This window comes from Rhinoderma darwinii, chromosome 3 (genome assembly GCF_050947455.1).
Source record: "Rhinoderma darwinii isolate aRhiDar2 chromosome 3, aRhiDar2.hap1, whole genome shotgun sequence".
In the NCBI taxonomy this organism is placed as follows: Eukaryota; Metazoa; Chordata; class Amphibia; order Anura; family Rhinodermatidae; genus Rhinoderma; species Rhinoderma darwinii.
In genome coordinates this window covers 127,534,820-127,557,282 of record NC_134689.1, presented here as the reverse complement: position 1 = coordinate 127,557,282, position 22,463 = coordinate 127,534,820, and the positions used below count along the sequence as shown (strand labels likewise).

Below are 22,463 nucleotides of genomic sequence, written 5' to 3'. Positions count from 1 at the left end.
CTATCTATCTATCTATCTATCTATCTATCTATCTATCTATCTATCTATCTATCTATCTATCTCATATGTTTCTATCAATGAGTCAATCTTATATATATACCTAACTATAGATCTGTCTCATCTATCTATCTTATTAAAATTTCTGTCTTGCATGTGTATTAAGTATAATATCAGTTTACTGATGAAATACTTAATTTTGTTTTCTTTAACTCATTTGCCTTAAGCATTTTCCAAGATATTAGACCCTGCTTATCAGATTGACAAAGGAGGACGCGTGAGGTTTGTTGTTGAACTTGCTGATCCAACAGTTGAACTTAAGTGGTATAAAAATGGCCAGGAAATCCGTCCAAGTGCCAAGTAAGTAGAATCTACTCTGTTTTTAATATCTTAAATAGACATACTCTTATATTTTTTTGTGATAATGTTGAATATACATTGATAGATCCTGACAGAACAGGATAAAAATGTGATTGAGTCATGGATTACTTCACGATGATCTTTTACCGTAGTTTATGTAGTCTATTGTTCAAGACTATATAAACTACAGAATGAATAACAGAGAAATGGATTCAATGTTCCGTCTGTATAAATAACAATGACTTGTAAATAAGCATCTGACCACATTAACTTGAAAAAAATATCTCAGATATTTGTATTCATATGTAAAACTGAGCATTTTATCATTACTCAATAATTCAAGAATGACAATGAAATGTTTATGCCAAACAGATACATATTTGAACACAAGGGAAATCAAAGGATATTATTTATTAATAACTGCACATTGGCTGATGATGCAGCTTATCAAGTGTGTGCCGGAGATGAAAAGTGCACTACTGAGCTGTTTGTCAGAGGTTAGTTCTGATCTATTGTTTTACTGCTAGAATTGATGTGGCATTGGTCCTGATCATATAGTGTCGATCATAAAAATCAGAAACCATGTTTCATTTTTTCACTATAGTTCAGGAAATGAAAGCTGAATTCTGTTTGATAGTAACAGAGCTGGAAAATAATATATTTAAATCACAGTTATTGTTTGCCAATTACTATGAAATCAAAATTATTTTTTTCCCAAAGATAAAAAAAAATCTGCTATTATAATACTGCAATAATAATAAGCAAATGAATTTGTCCACACGTAGAGGAATTGCTGCTTATTTTCCGACCGGAATTGCAGATGGAAAATAGGCAGCAGAATACAGTAGCAGCAAAGTGGGTGAGGTTTAACAAATCTCATCCACGCGCTACGTAAAATCTCCAATCAGAAATTCACCTGCGGTGCGTATTTTTCATACCGCAGCATGTCAATTCCTGCTGCGGAAAGTGGACTGAATTGCTGTGTTTTTCAGAGGAGATGTCACCATCTCCTAACATTGAAAAAACGCAGCAAATTCTGCACCATTTTCTGCAGACAAAAACGCAGGAAATGGTGCGGTTTTTCCGGAGCGGAATTACTGCTAGTTTCTGCGGAATAAACGCGTAATAAACGTAATAAACGCTTTAGATGTATTGATATTAACTTGCTTTGCTCTCCATAGCAGAAGCCAGGAATAAAAAAAAAACTCCACATGTAACAGACTTCACTAAATATTTCTCACTGTTGTCAAAACCCCTCCATTATCATTGTCTAGTAGTCTCTTCCACAACAAACATGGAAATTCTTCCCACCAGACTAAAACAATGTAGAACAAACCACTGCAGACACAAAATAGGGGTTTTGACTACACTAAAAAAGAGTGAATGAAATCAATTATTTCTAACATTATGAGCAACTTGCAACAACAAGAAATAAATAAATAAATTATTTCATCAAACTTTTCATACCCTGCTCTGTATATGTACTTAACTCCTTGACGCATTATCATGTACATGTACGTGATAAGCATCATAGGGAAGTATGGAGTGCGCTCACGGCTGAGTGCGCTCCATATGCTACGGGTGTCAGCTGTGTTTTACAGCTGACACCCGGGACTAACAGCGCTATTCCTGGCCGTTTAACCCCTCAAATGCTGCGGTCAATCGCGATCGCATCATCTGAAGCGTTGAAAAGAGGGGAGTGACCCTGACAGCTCATCGGTGCCCCCACACGGAGATCGGGGGATGCGCTGGTAGTCATGGCAGCCCAGGGGCCTAATGAAGGCCCCAGATCTTCCTTTTGTCTGCCTCTGTTAAGCCATGTTTCTGGCATGGCTGAACAGAAGCCTGTCAAAATGACAATATGCTGCAATACATTAGTATCTAACAATCGCTGGTTCAAGTCCCCTAGGAGGACTAATACCATGTGTAAAAAAAAGTTTAATAAAGTTAAAGTAGTGAAGAAAAAAATTAATGTAAAAAAAAAAAAAACTTTTTGCATTTTTCCTCTAAAGTAATGTAAAAAATAAAAACAATAAACACAATTGGTATCACTGCATCCATAAAAGGCTGAACAATATACCATTATTTAACTCACTCTGTGAATGCCATAAAAAAATAAAATAATTAAAAACATCAAAATCGCTTAGCTCGCAAAAATGTTTTATAAAAAGCTATCAAAAAGTTGTATGCACCAAAAAATGGTACCAATAAAAACCGTAGCTTGTCCCGCAAATAACACCACTCAATCCACGGAAAAATAAAAAAGTTATGGCTCTTAGAATGTGGTGAAACAAAACAATTTTTTTTTAAGTAATAAAATATAAAAAAGGAAATAAAAAAACAATGTAGGTATCACAGTTTTTTCCCTCAAAGAATTGTTTTTCAGTTACCCAGTACATTATATGGTACTTTAAATGGTTCCATTAGGAACTACAACTCCTCCTGCAAAAAATAAGCCCTCACAGCACTCTATTGACAGAAAAATGAAAAAGTTATGGCTCTTGGAACACGGGGAGTGAAAAACGAGAAAATAAAAAATGGCTCGGTCCTTTAAGGGTTAATGTTGTGTAAATACTTTAAGTACAAAGTATTGTGTATAAACCTGCATTATTTTTTTATCACTCCAATACTAGTTGGACTAATGTATTTCTGTAAAATATATTTCCACTGCAAAATATGAATGTTTGAAAAATAAGTCATATCTGGTTTTAAAGTCAAATATTGTCTCTATGACAGAGCCACCAGTACTGGTTACAAAAGAACTGGAAAATATTAGTACATATTGTGGAGAAAGAGTGGAAATGGAATGTGAAGTATCTGATGAAGAGGCAAATGTAAAATGGTAAATTATTTGTCAGCCAGATTAAACCTCTACTATAGTACAACAACAAGTTGTTATTAATGCAAGTATAAAATTATGTCACATATAGGTAAGATTTGTTGTTGAATACTTTCCAGTATTACTTAATGTGATACTTACTGTCATGCCGGCCCAATATCTGTGGAAGGTCCTCCTATTGTTTACGAGGAGAAAAAAAAAGTTATTCTATCATTCTACTGCCCTTATACTAGCGCCATACTATTCCTACAAACTAGGCCAAATAACAGTACCGTACACTGCCCACATAACACTTCCACAGAGTACCTACAAAATAGTGTCATGCAGGGAACACTTACCAGTGTCACATCTTGCCCAACCTCAAGTACACAGAAAAATGTTACCATTTTAGGGTGCGTTCACATCTGCATTGGGGTTCCGTTCAGGGGTTCCGTCAGACCTTTCCGTCAGGGGAACCCGTGAACGGAAACCAAACAGAAAACCATAGCTTTCCTTTTGCATTACCATTGATTTCAATGGTAATGCTTCCCTTGCTAATGGTTTTTGTTTGTCTCCATTCCATAAGGTTTCCATTTTTTTGGCGGAATCAATAGTGTAGTCAACTACGCTATTGATTCTACCGAAGAAACGGAAACCTTACAGAATGGAGACACACAGAAACCATTAGCAACGGAAGCATTACCATTGAAATCAATGGTAATGCAAAAGGAAAGCTATGGTTTCCATTCATGGGTTCCCCTGACGGAAAGGTCTGATAGAACCAATGAATGGAACCCTGACGCAGATGTGAACGAAGCCTTATAGCCAGTGCTCCCATTCCTACAGAAGCGTCTTTTTTACACATTGTGATCACTATGATAAAGTTAAAGTTAATTGTCTTCATATTATGTTGTCTTGAGTGTATAACATAATACTTTCGAGGTCCCAATCTTTTTTAGCTTGAGAGCTACATTTTGATGTAACAAGTGGTGTTGAGGCACAATACATAAAAAGATAAGGCATAGCGTACCAAAAATATGGTTGAAACCTTACTAGAGTTCAGTCTACCTATTCTGTCATGCTACTCTTTATGTAGTCTAAGAGTTAGTGAGTAAGGCTATGTTCACATCTGCATTGTGGCTTCAGTTTGTAACAGAAACCACGACACAGCAACGGATACGTGGCACGACTGATACCAGCATCATCCTTATAATGGTGTCTGTTGGGTTCTACCAAGTTGTCCATCATTGTGACTAGAAAAATAGCACCGCATGCAGCGTTATTTTTCCCATTCAATTTTATGGAATCTGCAACAGAGATGTGAATATAGCCTAAGACTTACCATCACTTACCATTGGTGCACAATAATAACTAATTGACAACTGGCTGGGAGCCATGCGTAGCTTACGAGCGACTGGTTAAGTACACTTATATGTTTAAGTGACGCAAGTATTATTTCTATTTTGCCAGGTTTAAAAATGGAGTGGAGATTACAAATGAGCCTAGGTCAAGATACAGGCTAAAGGTGGATGGTAAAAAGCACATATTAATTATAGATGAGGCAGACAGAGGAGATTCAGCCACCTATTCTGTGATGACCACAGGAGGTCAATCGGCAGCACAACTCCAAGTGGACTGTAAGGGCTTTTATGGATGTCTCATTTGTCTTCTACTTTACTGCATTAAATATCTTGTGTATTATTGATGTAATTTCTGCTGTGTTTGTTACACTTTTATTTTGAATTGCATATATGTATAGATGAATGTTAATAAGAAATGATAGAGCTAAACTCTAAGGCGGGATTCATACGACCGGGTCCCGCCTGAGCCCGAGTGTCGGCCGGTAAATCGGCCATTTTGCCCGGCCGGTTTGCATAAAGTTTTGCATCCGTTCCGGGCCGGGCAGATCTGGACAGTGACATCAGCGGCAACTCCTGAAGGGGAATCCCCATGTGTTCGGGGATTCCGCTTCAGGAGTTTCCCCTGATGTCACTGCCCAGATATGGACAGAGACATCAAGCGCTCTGTCCAGGAGCGGAATCCCCGAAAACACGGGGATTCCGCTCCTTCAAGGAGCTAAAGTGCGGCTAGCACATAGCAGAGCGGGGAGATACCTCCCTGCTCTGATATAGTGGCGTCGCTACAGTAGTAGCAGCCGCAGCAGCAGCTGCAAGCGGCGCCATCGAAGGTGTCGCTGGGCCAGGGCGCTTTTAAAACAAGCAGGGGAAGGGTGCCAGCGCAGCGCTCCCTTCCACCTGATGTACACCCCGGCCCTGCCACACAGTGTACAGTGTACAGCCATTCATCCGAATGGCATCAACTCCTCCTCCTCACATGCACTCTGTGCTGTGAGGAGGAGGAGATAGAGTGCAAGCGCCGGAAAACCCGGCCATCACTCGGGACACATTCCGGTGATGGCCGTGTATTACCCGGCCCCATAGACTTCTATGGGAGCCGGGCGGCCGGGTACCCGGCCGAAAATAGAGCATGTCCTATTTTTTCCCGGCCGTCAAAAAATCGGTCGTGTGAATAGCCCCATTAGGGGTCTATTATTCCTAATGCAGCCGGGTGCCGGCAGATTTATGATTTATGAACGGCCGGCACCCGGCCGGGAAACCCTGTCATGTGAATGAGGCCTAATACTATGTAAGCAAAGGCCAGCAGTGAAACCTAATGTTCATAAAATGTCTCTGTGTCTTATTAAAGTGCGACCACTGAAGATATTACAGCCCCTGACTGATCTGACTGTGAACCTTGGCAAGGAAATTCATCTGAAGTGTGAAATCTCTGAGTATGTGCCTGGAAGATGGTACAGAAATGGGCAGCTCATCCATGGCAGCGACCGTGTGAAATTATTTCATAAGGGAAGGTGAGATCACCCTAATAGAGCTCAATGATTTATGAATTAATTTATGATCATTCTTCACAATATTTTTTCTTTTGCACTCATTTTAATGCTAGGTGTGATATAAACTTTCATGATTTAGGTTTTAGTTTGAAGGAAAAATAAAAGTAAATTATTTTAATAGTTTATAAAATATTTGTAAGTAATAGGAATGTACAAAATGTACAAAAGTGTTGTTTTCCGTCATAGTTTAGAGTCACCAAATATCCAGGCAATTCTTTTTTTAAAAATTAAAACTATCTCTTAATCATACCAGGCATTGGCAAAATACACATAGAGGGAGATTGATTATTACTGGTGCACCATACCAGCAGTGCGCCAGTCTCTTTCCTAGTGCAGGAAGCGCCAGTTTCTGTTGTAGTCTTACGACAATACCAGGTCTGGCATTCTTTTCAAACACTGATCTAAAGACAAAGATGTCCATTTTTTTTTTTTTATAATGGAACCATCCGTGTTGGCTCTCTAAAGTAACGCCCACTTTTTCTGACACATATGCTTCATAAATGTGGCATTAGACCTGAACAACATATTTTTCAATATATCTACACCAGAAAACTGGCAAAAATAAATGCATACATCTGCCACTTTGGGTTTGAAAGGATATACAGTACAACCTCGCTCAAATTAATTTAAAAAAAAATCTAAATATTAACAACTATAACAACTGAGCACAGTCAATAACTGAAGGAGAAATTAAAAAAATATTTCTAAACAAGAAAACGTATGACGTGTATGTTATATCAATTTTATAGGAATCACAGATTAGTTATAGCAAATTCTCTTGTGGAAGATGGAGGTGACTACGTATTTGTTCCAGATCTTTATTTAATCAATATTCCAGCCAACGTACATGTTATCGGTGAGTATACACATTTACCTATTATACCTCATAAAAAAAATATTCATTTGGAAATTAAAGCATGGAATTAAGTTCTGGTACTGGTAATTTCATTACAGATCCTCCAAAAATCCATTTTGATTCTCTCAATTACCCTGATAACACTGTGGTGGTTGTAGCAGGAACAAAGCTAAGGCTTGAGGTGCCTGTTACTGGAGAACCGGCCCCCAAAATTATATGGAGCAGGGGAGACAAGGTACATTCTGTCTGTAACTGTTGCTGCGGACATACATTACATGTTCAGAGTCTGCTATGCACAGCAGTAAAGCCTTGTCCAATATAATGCATAATTTTGTTATACAAACTGGCTATCCTGCCTTTTTATATCCCTTCAGTGGATCACAGAGCTGAGCGGTCGTATAAGGGCAGAGACATACCTTGATCATGGGTTGTTAGTCATTGACTCCGCTGAGAAAGATGATACCGGAACATACAGGATAATGGTAAAAAATGAGGCCGGTGAAGCTGTAGCTCACATCAAAATTAAAGTTGTTGGTAAGTTATGGTCATTCAAAGTAATATTCTTATGAATGTGCTTACTCAGTACAGTTGGACGATACCACTTGCACATATTTATATGCCAGCTCCTAAAATTCACAAAATGAGTGGCACTCTTTTTGGGACAGAAAGTCCTTTCTGAGCTGGTATGGAAATTCTTCTAATACAACAGATACAATAGACGCATTATACACTTCTATATTTGAGTTGGAAAGGATGAATGGCAAGTATGTATGACATGTGTATTGTACTTGGAATATGTCCAATAGCAGACAAATAAAGCTGTTGCCAGACATCTTTGTATTTTTTTGTCAAATATTTCTTTGTATATTGCTAATGCAATGCCTGACTTATTTTATTAGACATCCCAGATGCCCCATTAGCTCCAGATGTAACAGAGGTAGGGGAGGATTGGTGTACTATGAAATGGGAACCACCATTATATGATGGAGGATGCCCAATTCTGGGTGAGTAAAAATGTACCCCAATTTTCATTTGCACTGCGATTCTGGATGACGCATAATAACATTTATTTGCATCTGGTTACATGTGACATGAAGTACATACATCAGCTATTCTTGGAATCAACAACATTTATATTTCATAAACAGTGGCGGATTAAGTAGCCTATAGACCGTAACTATTGTTAACACTACCTTTTTGTGCAAGCATTAACAAATGGGTGTTACGATTCCCCTTGTCAAAGGGCTGGGTCCCTACATAGTGAGAATCTCCAACCATCGCTGACAGTATCACACTGTGCAGGGACACATCCTCCTGACAAGGGGAATGGTAACACCTATTTGTCTATCAGTCCTGGACTGCACAAAGACTTTTTGTAAAACACAAGGATTTCCTATAATAAACATGTCAGGAGCGGTGACCGATTCTCTTTAAACCTAGTGACTCACAGGTGACGACTTCTCAGATTCTGGTAACTTGTTTCCTCTTTTCTTCTGCATCCAGTCCAGACTTTCATGACGACTTCTCCCGGCCATGACTCATTTCTGCAGAATTTGCCACTTAGATGTCTTCTGTTTCTCACTTTTCCAACATTTCTATACCTATAAACGAAGATAAAATTATCATGGTGCCACACACTGTGCCTCTAAATATAATAGCACCATACACTGCGCCCCTGAATATAATTGTTTCAAACACTGTAAAGTAAAGCACCACATGCACAAAGGCCCCTGTAGATAGCGCCACACACCGCCCCCTATAGATAGTGTCACACATACAGCCCCTGTAGATAGCGTCACACCCCCCCCTCCATAGATAGCATCACACACACAGCCTCTGTAGATAGCATCACACGCACAGCCCCTGTAGATAGCGTCACACATACAGCCCCTGTAGATAGCATCACACACACAGCCCCTGTAGATAGCGTCACACCCCCCCTCCATAGATAGCATCACACACACAGCCTCTGTAGATAGCATCACACGCACAGCCCCTGTAGATAGCGTCACACATACAGCCCCTGTAGATAGCATCACACACACAGCCCCTGTAGATAGCGTCACACACACAGCTCCTGTAGATAGCAACACACACACACACAGCCCCTGTAGATAGCGTCACACACACAGCCCCTGTAGATAGCGTCACACACACACAGCCCCTGTAGATAGCGTCACACACACAGCCCCTGTAGATAGCGTCACACACAGCCCCTGTAGATAGTGTCACACACACAGCCCCTGTAGATAGCGTCAGACACACCCCCTGTAGATAGTGCCACACACATCCCCCTGTAGATAGCGTCACACACAGCCCCTGTAGATAGAGCCACACACACACCCCTGTAGATAGCGCCACACACACCCCCTGTAGATAGCGCCACACAGCCCCTTGTAGATAGCGTTACACACAGCCCCCTGTAGATAGCATCACACACAGCCTACTGTAGATAGCGTCACACACACAGTCCCTGTAGATAGCATCACACACACAGCCCCCCTGTAGATAGCGTCACACTCACACACAGCCCCTGTAGATAGCGTCACACACACAGCCCCTGTAGATAGCGTCACACACACACAGCCCCTGTAGATAGCGTCACACACACAGCCCCTGTAGATAGCGTCACATACAGCCCCTGTAGATAGTGTTACACACACAGCCCCTGTAGATAGCGTCAGACACACCCCCTGTAGATAGTGCCACACACATCCCCCTGTAGATAGCGTCACACACAGCCCCTGTAGATAGCGCCACACACACACCCCTGTAGATAGCGCCACACACACCCCCTGTAGATAGCGCCACACAGCCCCTTGTAGATAGCGTCACACACAGCCCCCTGTAGATAGCATCACACACAGCCTACTGTAGATAGTGTCACACACACAGCCCCTGTAGATAGCATCACACACACAGCCCCCCTGTAGATAGCGTCACACTCACAGCCCCCTGGAGATAGCGTCACACACACAGCCCCCTGTAGATAGCGTCACACCCAGCCCCCTGTAGATAGCGTCACACCACCCTGTAGATAGCGCCACACACACAGCCCCCTGTAGATAGCGTCACACACAGCCCCTGTAGATAGCATCACAAACACAGCCCCCTATAGATAGTACCACTCAGCCCCCTGTAGATAGCGCTACACTCAGCCCCCTGTAGATAGCGCCACACACCGCCCCCTGTAGATAGTGTCACACATACAGCCCCTGTAGATAGCGTCACCCCCCCCCCCCCGTAGATAGCATCACACACACAGCCTCTGTAGATAGCATCACACGCACAGCCCCTGTAGATAGCGTAACACACACAGCCCTTTAGATAGCATCACACACACGGCCCCTGTAGATAGTGTCACACATACAGCTCCTGTAGATAGCGTCTCACACACACAGTCCCTGTAGATAGCGTCACACACATAGCCCCTGTAGATAGCGTCACACACACAGCCCCTGTAGATAGCGTCACACACACAGCCCCTGTAGATAGCGTCACACACACAGCCCCTGTAGATAGTGTCACACACACAGCCCCTGTAGATAGCGTCAGACACACCCCCTGTAGATAGTGCCACACACATCCCCCTGTAGATAGCGTCACACACAGCCCCTGTAGATAGCGCCACACACACACCCCTGTAGATAGCGCCACACACACCCCCTGTAGATAGCGCCACACAGCCCCTTGTAGATAGCGTTACACACAGCCCCCTGTAGATAGCATCACACAGAGCCTACTGTAGATAGCGTCACACACACACCCCTGTAGATAGCATCACACACACAGCCCCCCTGTAGATAGCGTCACACTCACAGCCCCTGGAGATAGCGTCACACACACAGCCCCCTGTAGACAGCGTCACACACACAGCCCCCTGTAGATAGCGTCACACCCTCCCTGTAGATAGCGCCACACACACAGCCCCCTGTAGATAGCGTCACACACAGCCCCTGTAGATAGCGTCACAAACACAGCCCCCTGTAGATAGTACCACTCAGCCCCCTGTAGATAGCGCCACACACAGCCCCCTGTAGATAGCGTCACACACATCCCCTGTAGATAGCATCACACAAAGCCCCCTGTAGATAGCATCACACACAGTCCCCTGTAGATAGCGCCACACACAGCCCCCTCTAGATAGTGCCACACATAGCCCCTGTAGATAGCGTCACACACATCCCCTGTAGATAGCATTACACACAGCCCCGTGTAGATAGCATCACACACAGCCACTTGTAGATAGCGTCACACGCACAGCCCCTGTAGATAGCGCCACACACATCCCCTGTAGATAGCGTCGCACACACAGCCCACTGTAGATAGTGCCACACGGCCCCCTGTAGATAGCGCCACACACAGCCTCCTTTAGATAGCTTCACACACACACAACCCACTGTAGATCGTGCCACAAACACACAGCCCCCTGTAGATAGTGCCAAACCGCCCCCTGTAGATAGCGTCACACATTGCAGTGATGAAGGGAGGTAGTGGTGGAGGGATGAAGGGAGGGAGGGAGTGAGTGATGGAGGGATGTAGAGAGTGAGTGATGGAGGGAGTGATGGAGAGAGGGATTGATGGAGGGATGAAGGGATGGAGGGAATGATGGAGGGATGAAGGGAGGGAGTGAGTGATGGAGGAATGAAGGGAGGGAGTGATGGAGGGATGAAGGGAGGGAGTAAGTGAGAGATGAAGGGAGGGGGTAATGGAGGGATGAAGGGAGGGAGGGGGTAATAGATGGATGAACCGATGAAGAGATGGAGCGAGGGATGAAGGGATGGGAGTTTGGAAAAGCACTCACCAGCGTGGAGCTCTGCGTAAAGACTTCACTGGTGGGTGGGCCTTCTCCTCTGCAGATATTCTGCTTCTTCACTGTGGTAGAAGGACCTGATTGGTAGACGGGGGTCACATGGGCATGACATCTTCACAGGTCCTTTAGCCTACTATTCGGAGCACTTTTATGTAGAGAGGCGTAGCTTTCACTATCCTGGCTAAGCCCGCCCTGAATTGCTCTCCCTGCACCTTCTCCCCATCTCCGCAGTGACAGCAAGTGCGCTGCATAGTTTTTAAGATTATGTGCAGTTCGGGTGGCCATGTGCCCCCTGGGTGCCTCGGGTTCGAACCGCCCATATGATGATCTGCCATTGTTCATAAAACATGTAAATCTTACCTATCAGATCATTTATCAATATAATGCATTTAGAATGATCGAGCAATCATTCAATATACAGTATTTAGTGTGAGAGATGAAACACTGAATAGTTAATTATTTTGTAATACTTTCAATGTGTTACCAGAAACAAGACTAATAATAATTTATTTCATAGGATATTTTATTGAAAGGAAGAAGAAGCAAAGCTCCAGGTGGATGAGGCTAAATTTTGAATTATGTAAAGAAACAAACTTTGAACCCAAAAAAATGATTGAAGGTGTTGCATATGAAGTCCGGGTCTTTGCTGTCAACTCAATAGGAATTTCTAAACCAAGCATGCCCTCCAAGCCCTTTGTCCCACTAGGTAAATGTTTGTGTTAAAGTAACAGTAGAACATATTACACTAAGCAATGGGCTAATATAACCTGAGCATAGTCTGTCATTTTGGGTCTACTGCCTAGAAGTAGGCAGTAGTGAGCAGTGTCTCACTTGGATTCCTTTAGCCCACCAGAGGAAATTATTCTGAGGGCCCACATTCCAAAAGGTGCGTGGCTATACGGTGTGCAGAAGCAGTAGTAGCACCTAGGCACTGGCGCCTAAGGGGCCCAAAGCCTTCTCTGCCACATAGAAAGACAACAGTATTATAAATGGCACATAATAAGTAGGAGGTCCTGCTAGAGATTGAGCATCGAAGTCCATGAGCTTCAACTTATGTCTCTGCCCTCCATCTATACAGAACATGTGTACATCCACTTTTAATTGCATCATAAGTACATACCATCTATAAAATCTCATAGATTATTTGTGAATACTCTAAACCCTTAGCAGAAAGTAATTGTCTCCAAAACGTCTTCAAATGTGGTTGTATTGTGCTGGACCTTTGGGTACATGTTGTATTAGGGGCCCATTATGGTGTCAGAGTCTGGGCTCACCAGAGGATCATCTGTTACTCTGGTTGCCAGTAAGACCCTAGTAGTGAGTTTTCTTCCATAAAGAGCAGCATAGATACATATTAATGTGTAGGTTTACCTTTGAAATCTCTCTGAGTTCATCCTGCTATTATCCTGCTGAACCATTACAGTCTGTAACTGCTGACAGGGGAAGCCAAAATGCTGCTGCTCATATAGCTACAGACTTATTGAGATTTTCTGCGTGCCATTTAAAATTTTGCAAGATTGTTCTCACTTCTTCTTAGCAACAGACTACAAACTGTGACTCAGCATTCACTGTAATATAAAAGATGAGAGTCAGTAGTCTACTAATATATATAGGTTTCCTTATAATATAAGTGGTTTTATCATAATTTACCATAGATTATCCTGCACTTTAAAAAAACAACCTTTTCTCAATTTACATTGCATTCCATTGTTTTCTCTCTTCAATGGTTTTATAAAAATAATTCCCAAACGATTTGGGAATACAAGTAAATTGAGGGTTCACACTAAAAATGGAGAACAGGGTCAGTCTACTAGGCAGACAATGGACCACTCACCAGCAAATGTTTCCATTTTCATTAGATTGTATTGATCAATTATTTTTTTTAAATTTCTTTCTAGCTGTCACAAGTGCGCCAACCATGTTAACAGTAGATGGAGTAACTGACAACTCAGTGACAATGAAATGGCGTCCCCCAGACCACATTGGTGCTGCAGGTTTGGATGGCTATATAATTGAGTACTGCTTTGAAGGGGGTGAGTATACAACACTTGCATCATTTTACTATATACCAAAACAATTTATTAAAAATTTCAAAAGGGTTTCCCCAGTGACATATCCCCAAAAGCAAATTGTAGATGGTTACAAACAGACGAATATCGCTTTAACTTTTAGCATTGTCTGACAGTGTCTTGGGTTTTAATGCAAAAATGTATTACAATTTTTTTACATTGATACTTATTATTGTTATATCAGTCCTATGGCAGGTAAGTACAATAGACCCGCAAGAAAATTACATGTAAGTTAGATAGAAAGGTGAGACTGACAGTGATTAGAAGAACGGTGTATCTCTTTTAGTCTGGAATGCATTGTACCTTTCCCTTAAATGCTACTTGCTTGTAGACCAAAAATTTGACTTTCGCTTACAAAATTGACTAAACTACACATTGAACCAATTGATGTACAGTACCAAAACATTGACACTAGTGTGAGTGCCTGGTTTAATGCTAGCATAGATTAAATGTGTTCGGTATATAACTGCCAACAACTCCAATGACAGTCAGACACAACCCTAGGCCCAACCCTTGTTCCTGAAAACAGTGTTTCTACAGCTGATGCCTCTTTACTAGGAGGAAATGAAAAGCAGGAGAAGCCTGAATTTACAGATCAGGAGTTGGATTTGTTAGTGGATTGTGTGTCTAAGAATGGGCCAAGTATATGTGGTGCTTTGTCTGCGAAAACCACCAAAGCAGAGAAGAGTAATATATGGGCAGACATCCAAGCCAAGGTGAACGCCAAGGGAGGCAATAACAGATCCATTGCAGACTTAAAGAAAGGCTGGAATGCTCTCAAAAAGCAAACCAAGAATAAACTAAAGCACAGCAAAAAAGAAAGTAATGTGGAGAAAGCAGTATTGCCTGAGCCTAAAAAGGATCTCTCTGCCCTGGAGAAACGTGTGGAGGAAATGTTACAGCTTCAGGATCTGGCAGGAACCCCTGACATCGAAGATGATCTGCAGGAGGATATAACTGGAGGTAAAGCAGTAAGACTGAATTTTTTACCATGTAAACATCCACTGTGTATTGTGCTGATGAATGCTTTAGAATATCCAACTAGTGTAGTGAAATTTGGTTTATATGGCAGTTACTCTGCTCTCCAAGGTTATTAGCTATGTGAAAGTTTGGAACAGTCATTTTAGATTGTGTTCCATTGCATTATTGGAAATAGTTTTTACTAAATTAGTGTGGATTGAACTCAATCCGATATGTTTCTAAATATCTGCATCCCAATAACCATACACTGGAATACTCTTAAGGCCATTCATGTACACATCCTTCACCGTTTATACAGCTATAAAAAGTGGATCCGAGTGTCCATTTTTTTATGTCCGTATGGTTTCTGCGTTCATTCCGCATCCGTATTTCACGGACCCGCAAAAGAATGGAGGGAAAATCGGCCTGCCCTGATTTTGCCTGGCAACCGATCTACAAAAAACGAACCACACACGGACAGGAATTATACATGTTCTATGATTTGCGGATCGGATACACGGATCCGCAAAATGGGCCCTTACAAATGAATGTCAGTGTGCTATCCGTTATAAAAAACGGATAGGGCACTTAAGAATTTCACTTAAGTGTGCATGAGCCCTAAGAGTAATGTAATTCTACCAATGTAGAAAAAAGTTAAATTTTGTATATAAATAAAGAGCATCTGTCAACACAATGTTGTTGTATGTTTTAGGGCAATTATTTTAGAAAGAAATAGTAAATAGGGTTCTTTTATTTGAAGGTTATTATCCTTACACAGATTACACTGTGATCCTCTAACTCTCACCTTGGTTTCTTAATGGTGTAACTCCAGACAGAAACTGACAATTTAGCCTTTGAGCAGAGGTATCGGGCTATACTTATCCCCAAAGTATCACTTACCGAATGGCTGCATTCTGAAGATGCCCTGCTGTCCGCTGCTAGTCTGCAGCTGAAGTATGTGCTAGCCATGAAATCCCAGCAGCTCTGACATGAGCCACTTGGGAGTCAGAAGAGGAAATATTTTAACTGTCTATTGCAGTGGTTGGCCCAAAATGAACAAGCTCCTTCTATAGGATAATTAAAAATTAAGCAAATCCCTTCAAATTAATCTTAAAGATGGCCAAACAACATAATATAATTGAATACTCCCTGGAGAATATATTACATATAGCATTAATTATAAAATGGTGACACATGCTCTTTAAATATTTTTTTAAGCCATCAGATGGAAAGGTAATATTAGTCCTTAGAAAGAAATAAATGTTTTGATGTGCATCAGTGTTTCCTGTAAAGAAGAGTTGTATAGCCTGGAGAATATATGTAACAATGAATTTGTCTGAGGTTACCCCATTTTTAATAGGAACTGCAGACAAGCCGAAACTTACTGATGAGGAGCTGAACACTTTAGTGAATAACATTGCCAAACTGGGGCCCCAGCTCTTTGGAGCCCAAACAAGCCCAGCAGATAAGGATAAAATGTGGGCGGACATCCAAAAACAGTTGAATGCTTTGGGGGGCAAAAAAAGGTCAATTGAAGAGATTAAAAGAGCTTGGAATAACCTTAAAAAGCAGACAAAGAAGAAAATAGAGCACAATGAGAATCAGAAGTTATTGGAAAGCAAAGGACAAAAAGCCAAATTGATAGAGATAACACCCATAGAGAAGCGGGTACAAGTTATGTTACAAAACAAAGAAATATTTTCTGAAGACTTCCAGGAGGACCCCGACAAAGGTAAAACTCATATGCCAAAACATTTCTTGTGCTGCGTACTTGTGCTTCACCAGTCATACATTCATTACTATTTCTAAGTAGCGGGCATGTTGTTTATCTCTAATGCAAAATGCTAAATATATGACATTAAATACAGCTTTACATTCTATTATATTTTCCACTTTTGCATTAGAGAAATGCTTTACATTACCTGTTGTGCACATCTAGTATTTACTGTTGTCTTGCTGTCATATATCTTCTACTGTTACTAAATGCCATGCCAATCCAGCCAGGAAAATATAGTTCTTCACCTTTGGCAGGTAAACTACCTGGTCTCCAATGGAAATGTCCAGACTGATGGAATATATGTAGAGCGTTTTACTGCTGTATTCCTATATGAAGGTGCTTATTTCTGGACTTATGAAGTAGACCAGGTAGATTACCTTTGTATGTATGGGCAGAAGCTTTTCAAAATGTGACTCCAAAATCCTCAAACCCATTGAAAGCATATGTTAACCTTTGAACAACAGTTCACAATTTGCATATAGAATTGATTTACATAAAAAGTAATCAGTACTGATCCAGAGTTACAGCCTGTATGATTCTCCAGCGCTGCAGTCACAACTTTGCAGGCTTCAGAGCTGAAATCTTGCACCATTTCTTGCTGGCTCAATGTCTGCACATACATAGCTTGCTCTGGTGATTTGTATTCTGGCACTGTACAGTAATCGAATGTAGGAAAAACTGTCCCATTGAATTATTAGACTTCAGCTAAGCTGTTAAAAAATGTGTCTGACAACAAGCTCCTCGACAGTTTCCAATGACAACCAGCATAACTGTGAATGGAGCTCTGTGATATATAATACAGGCTATCAGTGCAAAACAAGTAATGCAATGTATTTAATAAGTTACTTGCAATGTATTTACAAAGTTACTTGCAATGTATTTACAAAGTTTTACAGTATATAAAAAATATCTATGAGGCCAGGATCACACACACAGTTTTGGTGCAGTGTTTGGCTCAGTTTTTTGAGCCAAACATACCAGTGGACACAAAGGAAAGGAGATGCATCTCTATTTTCTTTATACCTTTCTTTCCTTTGGGATTCTTTTCTGGCTTTGGCTAAAAGAAAAATCGTGCCAAAAACTGTGTCAAGAGTGTGTGTGTGTGACTCTGGCCTAAATAAGTTGTATAATTGTATTTAAAGGTTCATATATGCTTTAAATAGCTGATTTGCCAGTATTAGACTCAATATTGCCATTGCTACTACGCCAATTGTGCAATCTGTTATACTAATAAGTAATAAACAGCCTCGAAACTTGAATGTGAATGCCCAGTGATACAACTATGTGCAAATTTATACTGCAACAACATTTTACTTAACAAAATTAGAAATGATCACCAAGAAAAGAAAACATTATTACTATTCACTGGTTAATCCCATTCCTGCTATATTGCCTCCATAATATCTATAGTTATATTGTATCTGCTTTTTTCCTGTCTGTATTTCCTAAAAGGTGCTTTGTGCATTGTGGTAACATCTTCATTCTGCTTACACATCATATTTATAATCTTTCCTGAGGGCAAGTTGGGACACAGCAAGTATTCTAAGATATTGATTTAGTGAAACATATATAAGCTGTAACTACTATTTTCTAGATAGTAATGAACACATAATACAACTGATTTTCCAGTCTACACCTGAATAATTGCTAACTAGGGATACAATTAGCCAATTATAAAAAAAAATATTTCACAAGACACTGGAAGACACAGACGAAAAGTCATTAAATATATTCTTCAATACAAAGAGAAATCCTTGGAGATTGACAACCAATTATCTATTATTTTTAAAGGGTCAACATATTCTACACACGGCACATAAAAATGTGCAGCTCCTGTTTGATCTTACAATTTACATATGCAGTAAGGTCCGTTTTTGAGAAAGCAAATTTACCATGGTGAAAACCAGAAGAAAAACTACATACTACCCTAGTCAGATTCAGATCCTGGGCCCAGAAGCCAAGATCTTAGAAATGTACACTATACATGCAATAATCTGCATATAGTTTATACAATATACTCAGAATTGTACTTAAAGGGTAACTAAATGTTCAACAAACTTCTGACATGTCATAGTGACATGTCAGAAGTTTTGATTGGTGGGGGTCCGAGATTCACCAATTTAAAACGAAGCGGCAGTAGCACTATTCGGCTTTTTCCGGAAAGCCGATGTATCAGAGAACCGAAACGAAGCTGCTGAACACTCACACAAGCGCTTCTGCCGCTTCGTTTTAGCGATTGGTGGTGTCTCAGTGCTCAGACCCCCACCAATCAAAACTACTGAGATGTCACTATGACATGTCAGAAGTTTGTTGAATATTTAGTTACCCTTTAAGATATTTATAGACTTTAGATTATTGTTACCCAATCTGGTCAGATTTGGAAAAAGATACTACAAAGATCTAAGGCCTCATTCACATGACAGGGTTTCCCGGCCGGGTGCCGGACGTTCATAAATCGGCCGGCACCCGGCTGCATTAGGAATAATAGACCCCTAATGGGGCTATTCACACGACCGATTTTTTGAATGCCGGGAAAACCGGCCGTCAAAAAATAGGACATGCTCTTTCGGCCGGGGATGGGGCCGGGTAATACACGGCCATCACCGGAATGTGTCCCGAGTGATGGCCGGGTTTTCTGGCGCTTGCGCTCTATCTCCTCCTCCTCACAGCGCAGAGTGCATGTGAGGAGGAGGAGTTGATGCCATTCGGACGAATGGCTGTACACTGTGTGGTAGGGCCGGGGTGTACAGCAGGTGGAAGGGAGCGCTGCGCTGGCTCCCTTCCCCTGCTTGCTTTAAAAGCGTCCTGGCCCGGCGACACCTTCGATGGCGAGGCTAGCAGCTGCTGCGGCTGCTACTACTGTAGCGACGCCACGATAGAAGAGCAGGGAGGTATCTCCCCGCTCTGCTATGTGCTAGCCCCACTTTAGCTCCTTGAAGGAGCGGAATCCACGTGTTTTCGGGGATTCCGCTCCTGGATAGAGCGCTTGATGTCTCTATCCATATCTGGGCAGTGACATCAGGGGAAACTCCTGAAGCGGAATCCCCGAACACATGGGGATTCCCCTTCAGGAGTTTGCCGCTGATGTCACTGTCCAGATCTGCCCGGCCCGGAACGGATGCAAAACTTTATGCAAACCGGCCGGGCAAAATGGCCGATTTTACCGGCTGACTCTCGGGCTCGGCCGGCACCCTGTCGTGTGAATCCCGCCTAAATGTATTTATTTGTTATAGAATGTGATGTATAAAACAAAAAAATTATTGAAGATATCACCAAGTAAGGCCTCATGAACACGACCGCATTTGTTTTGTGGTCCGATAATCCACGGGTCTGTTACGGTCCCGGGTTGTGCATCCGTGTGTCATCCAGACTCACGGATCCACAACAATTCACCAGTATTGGTGAATCCGCAATTGCAGACCGTAAACGTACTTGTCCTGAGCTTTAGTGGCCCGCGATTGCGGCCCCCACAACGAACCGTTTAAATCAATGTTGTATGCATAGGGCCATAGAAAAGAATGGGTCCGCAATTTATCTGCAAAAATGTGGATAGATTGTGGACGCATGAGGTATAACCAATGTAAGGTTTTCTACAAGGCCTATAAGTCAATAGAAGCTTATTCTACTAGAAAGGTGTTCCACCATCTCACATACTATAGCAGGCTATACAATAGCATTCATTCGTCTCATTGCTTTAAGTCGTCATGTGCTTTTGCTTGCTCCTGTGTCTCTTATGTACATTTGGGCTACATATTCCTAAGCGCCATTTGGATGATACAACTTGAAGATGATTATCAGCCTTCAAGGTACTGGAAGATATTATGGGATAAATTATTCAAGAAGACCAGTGGCTGTGCAATGTGATCTCTGGAACCTTTAAGAGCCGTGCCGTTACTTACAGTTATATGAACACTGCGCCAATTCTCCTGCTCTGTGATGCATTTGATCACTGCAATCCATTTAGAGACAAAATCTGGAAGCTATTCTAAGGACCGAGAATCTGATGAGAAAAATGTCAAGAAATCTTGGAAGAGAAATACCTTACAGATGACATCTCGTTATTTTCAGGCTTGTTTTGCAAAACAATGAAACAGAAAATTTGGATTGGGTTTTACTGGTGTGTGTGTGTATAAATATATATATATATATATATATATACAGTATATATATATATATATATATATATATATATATATATATATATTTATTTATATATATACATGTATATATATATGTATATATATATATATATATATATATATATATATATATATATATATATATATATACATACAGTACTGTGCAAAAGGTTTAGGTAGTTGTGGAAAAATCCTGCAAAGTAAGAATGCTTTCAAAACTAGAAGTGTTAATAGTTGTTTTTTTGATCAATTAACAAAATGCAAAGTGAAGAGAAAACTAGATCAAATCAATATATGGTTTGACCACCCTTTGCCTTCAAAACAGCATCAATTCTTCTAGGTACACTTGCACACAGTTTTTGGAGAAACTTGGCAGGGAAGTTGTTCCAAACATCTTGGAGAACTAACCACAGTTCTTCTGTGGATGTAGGCCTCCTCAAATTCTTCCGTCTCTTCATTTAATCCCAGACAGACCCGATGATGTTGAGATCAGGGCTCTGTGGAGGCCATATCATCACTTCCAGGGCTCCTTGTCCTTCCTTACACTGACGATAGTTCTTAATGACATTGGCTGTATGTTTGGATTTGTTTTCCTGCTGCAGAATAAATTTGGAGCCAACCAGACACCTCCCGGATGGCATTGCATGATGGATAAGTATCTTCCTGTATTTCTCAGCACTGAGGATACCATTAATCCTGACCAAATCCCTAACTCCACTTGCTGAAATGCAGCCCCAAACTTGCAAGGAACCTCCACCATGCTTCACTGTCACCTGCAGACACTCATTATTGTACCGCTCTCCAGGCCTTTGGTGAAAAAATTACTTTCTGTTACATCCAAATATTTCAAATTTTGACTCATCAGTCCAGAGCACCTACTGCCCGCTTTTCTGCACCCTAGTTTTTATGTTTTCGTGCATAGTTGAGTTGCTTGGCCTTGTTTCCACGTCAAAGGTATTGCTTTTTGGCTGCAGTTCTTCCATGAAGACCATTTCTGGAGAGACTTCTCCGAATAGTAGATGGGTGTTCCTGGTCCCACTGGTTTCCACCAGTTCTGAGCTGATGGCACTGCTGGACATCTTCCGAATGGGAAGTAAACATGATGTGTCTTTGATCTACTGCACTGTTTCCTTGGCCGACCACTGCTTTTATGGTCCTCAATGTTGCCCATATCTTTGTGCTTCTTAAAAAGGGTTTGAACAGCATATCTTGAAACCTCAGTCTGCTTTGAAATCTTTACCTGGAAGAGACCTTGCCGATGCAGTATAACTACCTTGTGTCTTGTTGCTGTGCTCAGTCTTGCCATGGTGGACCTATGACATGAACAGTCTTCCACAACCTTTGTAGCAGAGTTTGGCTGTTCCTCACCCAGTTTTAAGCCTTATACACAGCAGTTTCTGTACAGTTAATGATTGTGTTTCAACCTACTTATGAAAATCATGATCATTATTACCTGATTGGTATAATTGGTTAATCATACACCTGACTATAATCCTACAAAAAAATGACTTTGTACAAGTGTAGATAGAAGAAGTGATGCTGTTTTGAAGGCAAATGGTGGTCACACCAAATATTGATTTGATTTAGATTTCTCTTCTGTCCATCCACTTTGTATTTTGTTAATTGAAAAAAAACAAACTATTAACACTTCTAGTTTTGAAAGCATTCTTACTTTGCAGCAGTTTTCCACAGCTGCCTAAAACTTTTGCACAGTACTGTACATGTATGTGTGTATGTATATATATATATATATATATATATATATA

General features: G+C 41.2%; 1 protein-coding gene across 1 annotated transcript in view; it reads left to right on the top strand.

Annotated features, from left to right (window-relative positions):
* MYBPC1 (myosin binding protein C1) overlaps nucleotides 1–22,463 on the top strand; it is a 121,543-nt gene that overhangs the window by 62,234 nt on the left and 36,846 nt on the right. Inside the window, exons 11-23 of the mRNA XM_075859389.1 lie at nucleotides 225–357; nucleotides 730–854; nucleotides 3,094–3,199; nucleotides 4,646–4,812; nucleotides 5,882–6,044; nucleotides 6,833–6,939; nucleotides 7,038–7,174; nucleotides 7,314–7,473; nucleotides 7,839–7,943; nucleotides 12,270–12,458; nucleotides 13,651–13,785; nucleotides 14,380–14,784; nucleotides 16,142–16,513. Coding sequence (XP_075715504.1) covers nucleotides 225–357; nucleotides 730–854; nucleotides 3,094–3,199; nucleotides 4,646–4,812; nucleotides 5,882–6,044; nucleotides 6,833–6,939; nucleotides 7,038–7,174; nucleotides 7,314–7,473; nucleotides 7,839–7,943; nucleotides 12,270–12,458; nucleotides 13,651–13,785; nucleotides 14,380–14,784; nucleotides 16,142–16,513 — 2,304 coding nt within the window. The remainder of the gene's footprint in view (nucleotides 1–224; nucleotides 358–729; nucleotides 855–3,093; nucleotides 3,200–4,645; nucleotides 4,813–5,881; nucleotides 6,045–6,832; nucleotides 6,940–7,037; nucleotides 7,175–7,313; nucleotides 7,474–7,838; nucleotides 7,944–12,269; nucleotides 12,459–13,650; nucleotides 13,786–14,379; nucleotides 14,785–16,141; nucleotides 16,514–22,463) is intronic.